This window comes from Odocoileus virginianus, chromosome 25 (assembly GCF_023699985.2).
Source record: "Odocoileus virginianus isolate 20LAN1187 ecotype Illinois chromosome 25, Ovbor_1.2, whole genome shotgun sequence".
In the NCBI taxonomy this organism is placed as follows: domain Eukaryota; kingdom Metazoa; phylum Chordata; class Mammalia; order Artiodactyla; family Cervidae; genus Odocoileus; species Odocoileus virginianus.
In genome coordinates, this window is record NC_069698.1 from 30,603,990 (window position 1) to 30,619,307 (window position 15,318).

Below are 15,318 nucleotides of genomic sequence, written 5' to 3' on the forward strand. Positions count from 1 at the left end.
CAGCCCACTGGGTTGCAAAGAGTTGAACACAATTGAGCAACTATCACTTTCACTTCACTTTTTTCCCCCCCAGGGATTTTAGGTAAATATCTTTGGGGGAACATATTTCAGCCTACAGCAGAAGGGAATAAACTTTATGCGTGGCTGTGTGACTGTTTAGTTGGGAGTTGATGCATGGAGCTAGGTTCATGGTCAGTCAATAAGGACAAGTTATTCTTTGAAAGACCTACAGAGTCCAGTCTTATACTAGCATTCCTTACCTTGATCTTGTTTTGAAAATCACTCATTTTAAAGCTAAAGAAGTGTGGTTATTGTAGAAACCCAACACTTCCTTCTTCATTTTTAAATGAGGTAATAGACTCAGGCTCAGGAAGGTTAGACAATTTAGGCAAAGTCACATCAGCAATTAAGGGCACCCTAAGCAGCAAATTCAGATGCAAATACAGCATTTCAACATTTAATGTCTTCTACATAAGAGCTTTTATACTGTACTTTTCCTTTTCCCACAGATTATTGAAGGCAAACATCTCTCTCTCTCTCTCCCTCTCTCTCTCTCTCTCTCACACACACACACACACACACACACACACAGAATTCGGGAGAATGGTATACACCATAACTTCATCAATGAGTCCTTAAAGGGTCAGTCATAAAGAAGATTCTCTTATAATTCTGAAACCAGAAGGAGGCAGGGCACAACCATTAGAAGAATGGCACCACCACTAAGAACAGGGTACGCCATAAATTGTTCAGACCAACTAGGTCCAAGATGGCGGAAGATTTGACTGCCAATAGACCTCCAGCCTAGAATGATAAATGACACATCCACGGGTTCCATGACAATTCTGAAACTGACCATAAAAGTCAACAGTGCCCCAATTCATGGAAATCCCACTCCTTTTCCAAGAATATTCCTCCCATTCGTTAGCCTATGAAATGATCCAGCCCTTAAAAACTAAGTCCCTCCACAGCCAAGGGCCACACTAGCCTCTGATGGGACCCACACTCTGTGGAGCGTGTATCTTTCCTAACTTGCTTTCACTCTTTATGTCTCACTCTTGAATTCTTTCCTGCCAGAAGCCAAGGACCCTCACTTGGTGGCCCATTCCTGGGATTCACTCAAGACCTGGAATGACCATCCTCTCACCCCCCAGTTTTCCTACAACTTCACTATGTAGTGGAGGCTTTTCACCTGTGGGAATCAAGGATGCACATATACTATAATACTTTCAATAACATATGGCAAGCAACTGAACATACACACATATCGTACTTCCATGTTTACATATCGGCTTCAGAGAAATAAGAACTTCCTGAGGGCAGGGACTGCACAGCAACTGCGACAAGCTTTGCCTCCAAATCCATATCCCTTTTAGGAGACTCTTCATGAACCTGGTTTTGATGGCTATCAGAACATATGATTACCCTCCCAGTCCCCACTACCACAGGAAAATTACTCTATGGTTTGAGATAACTGTTTCAATAAGCAGTTTAAATTAAGAATGTTATTTTGTCTCAGTCATATTACTGGTGGAGTGCATGAGTCAAAGTTCATAAATTCGTGTTTTGAGATCCTACTGGCTGTTCCAAGAATATTTCCTCAGTGCCTCTTTACCTGAGCTAGTGACTTAAACTTGACCTTATTCACAGACCTTCTCCCCATGAGCTGAGTAAGAAGGTCCTATCTGGATTAATGGCCTCCTGAATCTCACCTCTGATTTTCAGCAAGAGAAAAGTTTGGGAAATGTGGCCTGCCTATAAATAAAAGGTCTTAGAGGCATCAACACTCATGCAAAATCCACTTTTCATAAAGATACATTTTCACCTTTGTGTTATTCTTCACTTTGAAGAACCAAATTCATAATCAGAGTGCAAATACTTTTGCCCAGATCCATCTGACCATTCATTATTACCTGCAAGGCTAGTAGCCAGGTAAAAATCCAAGAAAAGTAATTCCAAATCTATGTACATTTTCCAGACAAATATTCCACCTGTCACAATATGCTACTTTTGGGGAAAAAACAGATGCTATCTCTTCACCTGCTGTGCAATATCATGGCACACAACTTCATGTGTCAGAGTCAGAGCAGGCATGGAATCACCAACTCTAGTGTGCAAAAGCAAAATATCAATACAAAAACCACAAAGCAGGCACCAGAGGAAATGATCTACATGGGAAGTGACATCTGGCTAATGTCTGGATGATTACTAATTGGGGCCATTTACAGTGACCTGGGTTCGATCCCCAGGTCAAAAGATCCCCTGGAAAAGGAGATGGCAACCAACTCTAGTAACCTTGCCTAGGAAACCCCATGAACAGAGGAGCCTGGTGGGCTATAGTCCATGGGATCACAAGAGTCAGACATGACTGAGTGACTAAACCAACACCACCATAGTGAGGAAAACCATCAACCTAGTGATGGTGTTCTTTAAGCTACTGCATCAAACAGATGCACCACATCACATATAACTTGCTTATAGCCTCTTCCCAGCAACACTTAGTCCTCCCCATGAAGCAGAGATAGTTATGTTCACCAAATATTTCACTTGTTCCCTACATTTTTTAGGCCTTTGGATGTTGAATGGAGCTCTATGCAACATGCACTGAAGTGATGTGTATAAATTCTGGACTGAGGAAAGGCATATGTGGGTTTCTCCACTTTTCTTTTGCCACAGGGGAAAGTGAGGACCAGTGCTTTACAAAGTATAGCTCCAGGATGATGGAGCATTCGCCATAATGGATTTCTGAGTGATTAATGAAGTAGAACTATATGCATCCCCTCTGCTAAACTCTTATGCATGCACCATAAGCAAGAAATAAACTTTGGTTTTAAATGACTGAGATTTTCCTTTCTTCTAAACTCTCTGAGTCGAATATATAGAACAAATGCCACATCATGTTAAAAGGAAAACTGCGAGTAATAGAAAGAATGTGCTCAATCGTTCCAGTCACGTCTGAGTCTTTGCAACCCCATGGACCATAGACCTCCACACTCCTCTGTCTGTGGGATTTTCCTGGCCAGAATACTGGAGTGGATTGCCATGCCCTCCTCCAGGGGAATCTGCCTGACTCAGCGATCAAATATGCGTTTCTTACATCTCCTGCATTGCAGGTGGATTCTTGACCACCGACACCCGGGAAGCCCAGAAAGAATAGGAACTCAAAAGAAAAAATAGGAGTGCAGAGAAAAGTCATGTGTCCTTGACCTTGCAAATCCAAGGAACTTCTAACCCTACCAAAGTTTTAAAAGGTGATCCTGAAGCTATAGAGATATTTCTTGGGATCTTGGCCCTTTCAGAGGGTCACCCGGCAAACTGTCACATCCCTACAGCTCAGGAAAGCCGAGCCTGTCTGGGAAGGGCCGTTTGGTCAATCAGTCAGGATCCATCAGAGCAGCTGCCCTGTTCTCCTCTTCTCTGTCTGATTTTAACGTGCTTTTTTTCTCCTTCTCATCTTTTTGGATTCAGAACACCATTCTCGTGTACCAACTGGAATGGTTGCCTCTATTCCCGCTCGCATGGAACATCTTTTCTGACTCACCTCCCAGCAGATGGGCCTGCGGAGTTTCTGCTTCAGTCTGGCCCCTCTGGCCTCTAGTGTCATTTCTGCCTTGCAAGGGAGGTCCTCCCCGCCTGTGCAGCTCTCTCATTTGAGGGATTAGATTTAGTTCCTTGATGAAAATGTTTGATTTTTCTGAACATTTATTTTGCCCTTTTGAAGGACACTCTTTCTAATTCTCATAAGAACACATGCTAGCCGCCAGGAAGCCAGCTTCACTCCTGAGACCTTTTGGGTCTCAGCGGATTCTAGTTTGTGTGTTATTGCTGTTCCTGATTGCCTGCAGTTTAATACCCTTGTACAGTTTCCTTTTCTCTGATGAGAGAAGTGTAACGCCTAAGGAGACTTTTTTCTTCATTTAAAAATTTTTTTTTTTTTTTTGGTAAACTAAAGGTGACTTTGAAAAATTTAGTGTCATAACAAACCGAAGACAAATATAGTCTGGAAAAAAAAAAAAATGAGCACTTTCTGGCATATGACATTCAGAAACCTCATCTTCTGAAAATCATTAAATAGTGCTGCTATTTACCATAGTTATAGGTAATAAGGTAGGTTAATCAGAGCTCTACAACAATGTAAATTGAAATAAAACCATGATGTTAAGCTTGCTTTGATATTGGAAAAAAATAGAGAAATTGAAGGAATCCTATGAACTATTATACTTAAAAATCATTAAAAATTATTGTCTGTTTTTCAGTAAAATTTCTCCAAGCTGCAAGAAGGTCTTTTCCTTTCTTATTCAGAATGTGTGATGAGTTTGTCATTCTTTGTACCTTCATTTAAACTTGAAACCCAGGTCATTCACTTGGATAAGGCATACTTGGCCACTTTGTCCTCAGTCACTGATGACCCTTACAGGCCCTTCTCAAAGTCCAGTAGAAACTGAGAGAACAGGTGGACGAAAGAAACTCCATTCTTTAAGGGTGAGTGTTGCAGCTTTAAACATGTCTTTTCGTTTTTAACTTTGTATTTTATGTAGAAGTATAGCCAATATACATGGGATGACTGTACAAAAAAGATCTTAATGAACCTGATTATTACAGTGGTGTGGTCAGTCACCCAAGGTCAGATATTGTGGAGTGTAAAGTCGAGTGAACCTTAGGAAGCACTGTTGTTAATAAAGCTAGCGGATGCAATGGAATTCCAGGATAATTATTCCAAACGTTAAAGGATGATGCCATCAAGGTGTGGCATGTCACTAAACCTGGAAGACCCAGCAGTGGCCACAGGACTGAACAAGGTCAATCCTCCTCCCAATCACCAAGAAAGATAGTACTAAAGAATATTTTAACCATCAGACAATTGCACTCATCTCCTATGTGTTTAAAATTTTGCATGCTAGGCTTCAGCATTATGTGAACCAAGAACTTCCAGATATCCAACCTGGGCTTAGAAAAGGCAGAGGAACCAGAGGTCAAACTGCAAACATTCACTGGCTCATAGAGGAAGCAAGAGAATTCCAGAAAAACATCGACCTTTGTTTCATCAATACGCTAAAGCCTCTGACTGTGTGGATCATACCAAACTGTGGAAATCTCTTAAAGATATGGGAATACCACAACCCACAATGTCTTTCCTGTCTCCTGAGAAACCTGTATGCAGTTCAAGATGTAGCAGTTAGAACCCTGTATGGAACAACTGATTGGTTCAAGATTAAGGAAGGAGTACGACAGGGCTGTCTGTTGTCACCCTGTTTGTTTAACCAACATGCTGAGCACATCATGAGATTGTTGGGCTGGGTAAGTTACAAATTGAAATCCCGACAGAAGGGAGAAACATCAACAACCTCAGATATATGGATGATACCACTCTAATGGTAGAAAGCTAAGGGGGACTACAGAGCCTCTGGATGAGGGTGGAGGAAAAGAGTGAAAGAGCCGGCTTAAAACTAAACATTAGTAAAACTAAGATCATGGTATCCAGCCCCATTATTTCATGGCAAATAGAAGGGGGAAAGGAGGAAGTTGTGACAGACTACCTCTTCTTGGGCTCTAAAATCACTGCGGATAGTGACTGCTGCCATGAAATCAGATGATTGCTCTTTGGCAGGAAAGCTAGGACAAAACTAGACAGTGTGTTGAAAAGTAGAGACATTACTCTGCCAAAAAATGATCATATATCGAGGTTATGGTCTTCCCAGGAGTCATGTATAGCTGTTAGAGCTGGACCATAAAGAAGGCAGAGTGCTGAAGAATTGATGCCTTCAAACTGTGAGGCTGGCAAAGACTCCTGAGAGTCGCTTATCAGCAAAAAGATCAAATCAGTCAATCTTAAGGGAAATCAACCCTGAATATTCATTGGAAGGACTGATGCTGAAGCTAAGCTCCAGCATTTTGGTTTTCTGATGTGAACAGCCAACTCATTAGAAAGGTCCCTGATGCTGGGAAAGATTGAGGGCAGAAGGAGAAGTGGGCATTAGAGGATGAGACGGTTGGATGGCATCACTGATGCAATGGGCATGAACTTGGGCAAAGTCTGGGAGATGGTGAAGGACAGAGAGGCCTGCCATGCTGCAGTCCATTGGGTTGCAAAGAGTCAGACATGACTGGGTGACTGAACAACAATAATAACATAGCCAATTAACAGTGCTATGGTATTGCTTCAGGTGCACAGCAGAGTGACTCATCCATACATATATGTGTCCATTATCCCTCAATCTCCTCTCCCATCCAGGCTGCCACATAACATTGAGCAGAGTTCCCTGGCCTTTTTTGGTTATCCATTTTAAATATAACAATGTGTGGATATGGGTTTGATCCCTGGTCTGGGAAGATCCCACAGGCTGCTGGGCAACTCAGTCTGCACACCACACTATTGCACCTGTATTGCAGAAACCTCTGTTTTGCAACAAGAGAAGCCACCTCAATGAGAAGCCTGGGCAGCACAACTGGAGAGCGGCCCCTGCTTGTCACAACGAGAGAAAGACCACACACAGCAGTGGAGGACCAACAAAGTCAAAATAAATAAATAAATAAAAATATAGTAGTGTACACATATAGATCTCAAATTCCCTAGTTATCCCTTCCTCACTGGTTAAATATTTGCTTTTAATCATGCTTGACAGACTCTTCCTCTATGATATACTGCTAATAAACACTTAATTGAACTGTTTCTCTAATAGTGCGGCATAAGGAAATCTAGGTCTTTTCCTGATGGTTGACAGCAGTATTCAGGTAGTGTTGGAGGCAGTGATTCCTTCCCGAGCAGGTTTGTGTGATGCTGACAACATTACCTGCCTACTCAAGTCACCATCACTAGCCTGTTGGCTTCCTGATTATTTTAACTAATATATTGCACTGGACTTTATTTTTAGAGCAGACCAATTAAAAAGTATGCATGTAATGTTTTCTGGTAGTTCTAAATTTGGATTATGAGAAAGGACAGCAGAGAAATGTAGAGAAAAACTTATCTCCTGTGATTTAGAAACTTTTTAATAAGTTATTATTATTATAAGCAGAAGAACCCTTTTCAATTAGCAACAGCTAACTTTTGAGTACTTTGGTTGTGGCAGAGACTATTCTAATGTCTTTTTATATATTAACTCATTTACTACCCATAGTCTAAAAAACTAAACCATTTTATACATGCAAAAATTCAGTTCACCTAGCTAATTAACAGTGGGGTGGAATTTGACTCCAGCCAATATGATTCTGGTCCTCTTAACAACAATGCTCTATCACTCTACTGGACAACAAGGAAATCAAACCAGTCAATACAAAGGGAAATCAGTCCTGAATATTCACTGGAAGGACTGATGCTGAAGCTGAAGCTCCAATACTCTGGCTACCTCATGTCAAGAGTCGACTCATTGGAAAATACCCTGATGTTGGGAAACATTGAAGGCAGGAGGAGAAGGGGATGACAGAGGATGAGATGCTTGGATGGCATCACTGACTCAATGGACATGAGTGTGAGCAAACTCCAGGAGGTGGTGAAGGACAGGGAAGCCTGTCATGCTGCAGTCCATGGGGTTGCAGAATCAGACACAACTTAGCAACTGAACAACAATACTCCATAACATGTAGAATATATATATGTGTGTATATATACATATATATATAAAAGCAGGACTTTGCTGATGGAAGTAGGAGATCTCAAGTCTAGAGTGTGTGTGCTCTTTCTGCAGTGGAAAGTTGCAGAGGAAGTTTCAAACTTAGCAGAGCTGACTTTAATAACTTGCTCAAGAACAGACCACTGGGCTTCCCAGGGACATACAGCATGGCAGAAAGATGTAAGCACCCAGTGGGAAAGGCCATAAATTTAAAATACTGGGCCCACCAGTAGAAAAAAGAAATCAAACAGTAACGTAGAGAAATATTCAGTATTTTTTCCAGGGAATGCTAGACCAATAGGTTCTTCCTTATCTCAGTTGGTCATTTAGTATTTTTATATTTCTTGGATCAAAATTTATTTTCAAAGAATTGGTAGTCATGAAATAATTCTTCTACATCTCATAAAGACTAGGTATGTGCACTACTAGGATTGACAAATCAAATTTTAAGAAATATTTTTTCATACGAAGTTCACTTTAAAGTAAGAAAGAGATAAAAATTTTCAATAGAGCAATTTTCCTCAAGAGATAATACTAGAAATCTTTTTCTTTATTGTTTTTTTTAACAGCTTTAGTGGATCTTATATGTATACCTACCTATCTTCATTTTCCAGCTGCTTTCTGAAAGGACCAAATTATGAGTACAAAAATAGTAATGACAACATTACACAACACTTACTATGAGCCAGAGACTCTTCTAAGCTCAGCTAAACATTTTACATTATTTAATTCTCACAGAAACCTTATGAGGTACATTGTTTTATCATCCTTATTTTACAGGTGAGGAAACTGAAACCTGAAAATGTTGAGATAAAAGACAAGGGAGTCAAAATCAGGAAGTATGGTTTCAGAGAGTACACTTTTAACCACTATGCAATACCACCTTTCAACAAGTAAACAACCAAAAAAAAAAAAAAAAAAATCAATTAATAGAGAAAATAGTGAAATGGAAATAGGTATTGAGAGTTCTCTAGTGCAATAAATATAAAGGTCTCCTTTACATTTATTAAGATTCAGTCTTAACCTGTCCAAAACTGAATTAATCATCTTCTCTCTGAAGCTTCCTTTTTAATGCTATCTATATTCCTCTATTTCAGTCAGGATAGATTAGGTTATGGCATAGTAACAAATGATCCTGTTAGCTCAGTGACTTAAAGGAAGGTGCTAATTTTAAACCAGTGAGGGCTTTGTGGCATGTGCTCTTGCTGTGGGGTCTAGGTGAATTGAGTAATGTCCATTTGGAATATTTCCAGCCTCAGAGCAAAAGGAAAATAAGATATTGTGAATCAAGTGCCTGCTCTCAAAGCTTTCTCATTGCAGAGAAACATGGCACTCTGAAAGGAGGTCACATGGTCACAAGTGAATCAACAGGTCAAGGATGCAAATTTACAGCAGAGAAAGGAACAAATGTTAGTGAGGGACAAGGTATTCAACTGAAGTCGCCATCTTAAAATATTAGAACTCCCATTCACATAAGCTAGAAACCTGGAATTTATCCCTCCATTGTATTTCTTCATCACCTTCCATAAGGAAATAATAAAGACATCTACAGTCCTCATTCTAATCACTTCTCTCAACCATTCACTTGCTATAATTCCCAGTGCTCTCTCAGATCTCAAATTCTTTCTCATAGTCTTGGCAATATTTTCCTAACAGCCTTTCACCCTCTATTCAGCCTCATCCACTTTTGATCATCACCCACAATGTCACCAAATTCATGTTGCTAAATTTTTCTCCATTGATTACAAGTCTTTGGTATTTTTGTCTTCTACAGAATTGATATAAAAAGCATCCCCTTGCCAAGTTTGTTATCATACCACCCAGCCAAACCCCATGAAGAGTTATGCACAAGTCCTCTACCTAAATTTTCACAATTCACTGAGCACACCATGACATTTTGTGTTTCTTATACTTAGATGAGGCTGTTTTGTCTACAGAGCTGCCTACATCTTGTGTCTGCCAGGAAAAAATCCATTTCAATAAATATAACTTCTTTGGTAAAATGTATGCCAAAGCCTTTGACTGTGTGGGTCACAATAGACTCTGGAAAATCTGAAAGAGATGGGCATACTAGACCCATACCTGACCTGCCTCTTGAGAAACCTGTATGCAGGTCAGGAAGCAACAGTTAGAACTGGACATGGAACAACGACTGGTTCCAAATAGGAAAAGGAGTATGTCAAGGGGCTGTATATGGTCACCCTGCTTATTTAACTTATATGCAGAGTATATCATGAGAAACACTGGGCTGGATGAAGCACAAGCTGGAATCAAGATTGCTGGGAGAAATATCAATAACCTCGGATATGCAGATAACACCACCCTTATGGCAAAAAGTGAAGAACAATTAAAGAGACTCTTGATGAAAGTGAAAGAGGAGAGTGAAAAAGTTGACTTAAAGCTCAACATTCAGAAAACTAAGATCATGGCATCTGGTCCCATCACTTCATGGCAAATAGATGGGGAAACACTGGAAACAGTGGCTGACTTTATTTTTCTGGGCTCCAAAATCACTGCAGATGGTGATTGCAGCCATGAAATTAAAAGATGCTTACTCCTTGGAAGGAAAGTTATGACCAAACTAGACAGCATGTTAAAGAGCAGCCAACAAAGGTCCATCTAGTCAAGGCTATGGTTTTTCCAGTGGTCATATATGGATGTGAGAGTTGGACTCTAAAGAAGGCTGAGTGCTGAAGAATTGATGCTTTTGAACTATGATGTTGGGGAAGACTCTTGAGAGTCCCTTTGACTGCAAGGAGATCCAACCAGTCCATCCTAAAGGAGATCAGTCCTGGGTGTTCATTGCAAGGACTGATGTTGAGGCTGAAATTCCAATACTTTGACCACCTGATGCGAGGAGCTGACTCATTGGAAAAGACCCTGATGCTGGGAAAGATTGAGGGCAGGAGGAGAAGGGGACGACAGAGGATGAGATGGTTGGATGGCATCACCGACTCAATGGACATGGGTTTGGGTAGACTCCAGGAGTTGGTGATGGACAGGGAGGCCTGGCATGCTGCAGTCCATGGGGTCACAAAGAGTCGGATCTGAGTCAGATGTCTGAGCAACTGAACTGAACTGATACAAGTATATGGATAATGTGACAGAGATGGGGCTTAATGAGGGAGAGAATAAAAAAACAGGTGATTTTGCTAAGATATGCAAATGAAAAAAGAAAATTGGGGAGAAAGGTTAAGTTCAGTGTTTGATTAGAGACTAAATTATAAGAGTATATAAGTTTATATTCTAACTTTAACTTTGTTTTACAACATGAAAATTAGTATCTCTATTGGCAAAAAGCAATCTCTTATTTCCATGCCTTTTATTTTTTTTTTTAAACTTTTATTTGTATTGGAATACAGCTGATTAGCTATGTTGTGACAGTTTCAGGTGAATAGAGAAGGGACTCAGCCATACATACACATGTATCCATGTGTCCATGCTAAGTCGCTTCAGTTGTGTCTGACTCTCTATCAGCCTATGGACCACAGCCCGCCAGACTTCTCCATGGGATTCTCCAGGCAAGAGTACTGGAGTGGGTTACCATGCCCACCTCCAGTGGATCTTCCCCACCCAGGGACTGAACTGGTGTCTCCTGTGTTTCCCACTTTGCAGGGGATTCTTTACTTCTGAGTCACCAGGGAAGCCCCACACATGTATCCATTCTCCCCCAATCTCCCCTCCATTCAGACTCTACTTAACATTGAGCAGAGTTCCCTGTGCTATACAGTAAGTCCACGCCCTTGCTTTTAAAATTAGGTTGACATAAAGGGATGTGATCTTTGATTTAGAGTGAAAATGGCGTGTTTTTCAGAAGTTTTATTTCCTTCAAGTTCCTGGGGTTTTTAAATAAAAATATTGTTTAAATGTTTATAACAACATTTAAATGTTTATATGTTAAATTCTAAATATTTATAGCAATAAAATAAATTAAATTTTCAAATTTTGGACTTTATCTCTAGTTCCTGTTCTATTGGCAATAAAAAGTCACAATGTTTTCTTCCTCTGAGGGATACATAAAAATAAAAAATTGTCACTACTCTTGATTTAATCTGATACCAGAGAACCCCCATTGTAATTGAGTTAATGTTCTTGAGTTACTTATAATTAGGTGTTTAAAAATAAAATCATTTTTATATATAAACTAGAATATACATATAAATATATATTAATATACTATATATATTATATGTATATATATATATATATATATATATATAATATATTATATGTGGATAGCACTTATCCAGTGAAGGACTGCTTGGATTTTTCAATTGAATTTACTAGAACGATATAACAGCAACAAAATATTTGTTCTGAACAAGCAAAATTCTCCTTGTTCCATAGGAATTGATCTCTTATTAAGCTTGGATGTTATTTTCCAGACTTGCCTCTGGACTCAAATATTATTTCTCCAACATAATTGTGCAGAAATCATGATAGAATGGATAGGCTTGTAGGACAAAAATGATTTGCTAAAAGTCGTTGAAAGGAGCAACTGAAAAACAAAAGGATCTGTTTCAACAGTGAGATTAGATTGTGGTTTAATGTAGCTAGAAAGCATTTAAGTCCCCTTCAAAATTAAAAAAAAAAAATTTTCAGGTTTCTCCCAGTGACATAACTGTGGCAGGTGAGAAAATATGCCAGTTAGAATGCAGGTGAGATGCAATGTGCATGATGAGTTGGAATCAGATGAAGAATTAAGTGAAGAAAAAGGTTAGACTCCTTTGAACAAAATTAAATGCTGAGTCTAAATACAAAATGGTCAAGAGTTTCCAGGATTGCTTTTTACCCACAGGATCTGATGAGCAAAATATATTTTTGAGAGAACAGTTAAAAAATCATTTAAAATCGGTTGTTCTGGAAGTTGCTTTCTGAGAGAGAGTGTGGAGTAGTGTGGTGCTTGTGAGTGTCCAGCATGGCATACCGGGGCCAGGGCCAGAAGGTGCAGAAGGTGATGGTGCAGCCCATCAATCTCATCTTCAGATGCTTGCAAAATAGATCGCAGTTTCAGGTGTGGCTTTATGAGCAAGTGAATATGTGGATAGAAGGCTGTATCATTGGTTTTGATGAGTATATGAACCTCGTATTAGATGATGCAGAAGAGATTCATTCTAAAACAAAGTCAAGAAAACAACTGGGTCGGATCATGCTAAAAGGAGATAACATTACTCTGCTCCAAAGTGTCTCCAACTAGAAGTGATAGATGAAGTGAGAAATTGGCAATACCGTTGCATTTTTTAGGTGTTTTTTGTTAGATATGTAGTTCTAAAATTTGTATTCATATTGTTCTGCTCACCCTTATGTTATTACCAGATGACAATAAATGCTGTGGGACTGTTTTTATCAAAATAAGAAAAATAAATAAATTTTAAAAAATCATTTAAAATCAGACCAGTGTGCTATTTCACAAGGAGAGAAACTGTGTGCCAATGACACAAAAAGGTGGAAAATGGATGGATAATCCTCTCAGTTACTTCATAAAATGAATGGATTCCACCTATCAAATATACATTGGGGGAAAAAAAAACAATGGGAGATGCCTTTAGCAGGCTAAGATGATTATCTCAGAACTCTTTACGGCAGTAAATATCCAGTGTTCCCCAGAATGCTCTGTACTCTCAAAGAATTATCAGGAATAACATAAACATCCAGGAAAGAACAGAATCTCATCAGGAGAATTAAAGGTGAAAGAGGCAAACTTCTCAGCAGAAAAGAATCTTTCACTCCAGAAATAGTATTCAGGATTAGTTTTACTGTCAAGGTAAAAAAAAATTTGGGGGGGAAAAAATCTTTTCTATATTTAAACACTATCTTTTTCTAAACATGTTTGAAAAGTATCTTAATAGCATAACTAAAATACCTATAAATGTATAAAATAATGGGGAAAATATACAGTAAAGGGAAAGCAAGAACAAGGATATAAAATTTAATCTGAGATGAAATTTATACAATCAAAATAGCTAAATCATTTTGGTTTTATGCTAAGAGTCAGTGTAAAAAGTGGGAAATGGTCATTATGAAATTCAGCTTTTATAGAATAAAATCTGAGTGATTGCTCAGAATTAATCCTAAGAAAGGTACTTCTTTGTAAGATTTTCATACTCCTGATTGCATGTAATAAAAGGGGGGAAAAAAAGAAACCTAAACATCTTTAAATCAAATACAATCAAGTTTCATAGGGATTTTATTTTTTTAATTTAAAAAATACCATAAACTGGGACCATGACATTGTAGAAACTTTATAGTGATATAGAGACCAAGAGTACATTTTAGCATTCTGCATTTTAGCATTTCTTGAGGAATAGGTGAACTTCATATCCTTCAGGAACTCTGTCATAAATGTTGCTTCTGCCTATTAAATTTTAAACGGGGATTTGGGTGACAATAAATTCAGAAATGTACTCTTGAAAGCATTTCAAGTGTAGCTATTTTCTGCTGCTAGATGAGTGAAGATCCATATATTATGAGTAAAAACATATGTTTTAGGGCTGAACTTATTTAGAAAAGCTGATTAGTTTTTATTGAGGTTGGGGCATCAAAATGTGCCAGAGCCTAAGAGAAAACTAGAGAAACCAAGAAGTTTTTTTTTTTTTTTAATTTTTATTTATATTTTTTTTCCATTTATTTTTATTAGTTGAAACCAAGAAGTTTTAAAAAATATATTTCCAATAAATTAGAGTTTAGGAATTAAGTTACCCATTTAAAATCATTAAGGACAAATAATTGTTTCCTGGGATAATTCTTAAAAGGTCTGGTAGCAAGTCCCAATCAATGGTCCCTTAATTAACTTCCTGGAGAATTTTGACAATTTGCTATAATTCTTAAGTGAATCAGCCAACTCGACCGGGCCACTTTAAAAAATTGAGAACAGTCTAACAATGCAAAATGTATTCTTCATTTATATCTTCAAGACTCATACTGTAAATGACACAAATATTTTCTAAGGATTCAAAATGCAGGACCATATTATTACATTTTAAAAATATTATTACATATTATAAAATACAGAACAGGTTGACAGTACTCTTGGGAATAAAATCACAATTAAACAATGGCTGGACATGCAATTGTTGTTTCTGTGTAGACAAATAGTCTCTAATCAATATGACAAAATTACTTTTGAAGCACTTATTCAGAATTCATAACACTCCTCTTACTGTAAATTCAATGCCGTCCAATGCAACAAAAATGAGGATTGAAGATATCAAGGCCTTTTCCATGAATGTCCACTACATAATGTAACTTTGAAGGCTGTTCTTGAAAAGCTTCCCAACAGTCCCATTAATTAAATAGTTATTGAGTGCCCTCTAGGATTTTGGCATTAGGTGAACGCCAGAGGGGCACAGACCAGAGAATACATAATCTTTGAATTTTTAGATCAGCCTAAGAAACACTTCTTTGTACTCACAATCTCATACACAGTAGGAATGATCTTTTCATACCCTCCTTATTGTATGTGAACAATGTTTGGTACTAAAATAAAGTGGTTCTCTAAAATGTATCAGAAAGAGAAGCATACTTTTTCAGATCAGAAAATTTTTGCAGAGACTATTCCTTGTGCCTGCAATTCGGATAATGGGAGAAATAAAGTCTATTAATATAAGGAAATGTATCATTTCCAAGCAAAGAGACACAATGTAAGCAAAGAGACACAGGATGTTAGAATTTAGAAAAAATTTTGGCATAGTAAGTAGATTACTCAGAC

At 38.3% G+C, this 15,318-nt stretch overlaps 1 protein-coding gene across 1 annotated transcript; it reads left to right on the forward strand.

Annotated features, from left to right (window-relative positions):
* The first annotated feature begins 12,513 nt into the window (after positions 1 to 12,513).
* Positions 12,514 to 12,952, forward strand: LOC110144668 (small nuclear ribonucleoprotein E-like). The gene has a single exon (XM_070455230.1). It carries the CDS (start codon positions 12,529 to 12,531, stop codon positions 12,805 to 12,807), a length of 279 nt encoding a protein of 92 aa, XP_070311331.1. The 5' UTR covers positions 12,514 to 12,528; the 3' UTR covers positions 12,808 to 12,952.
* Positions 12,953 to 15,318: the final 2,366 nt, after the last annotated feature.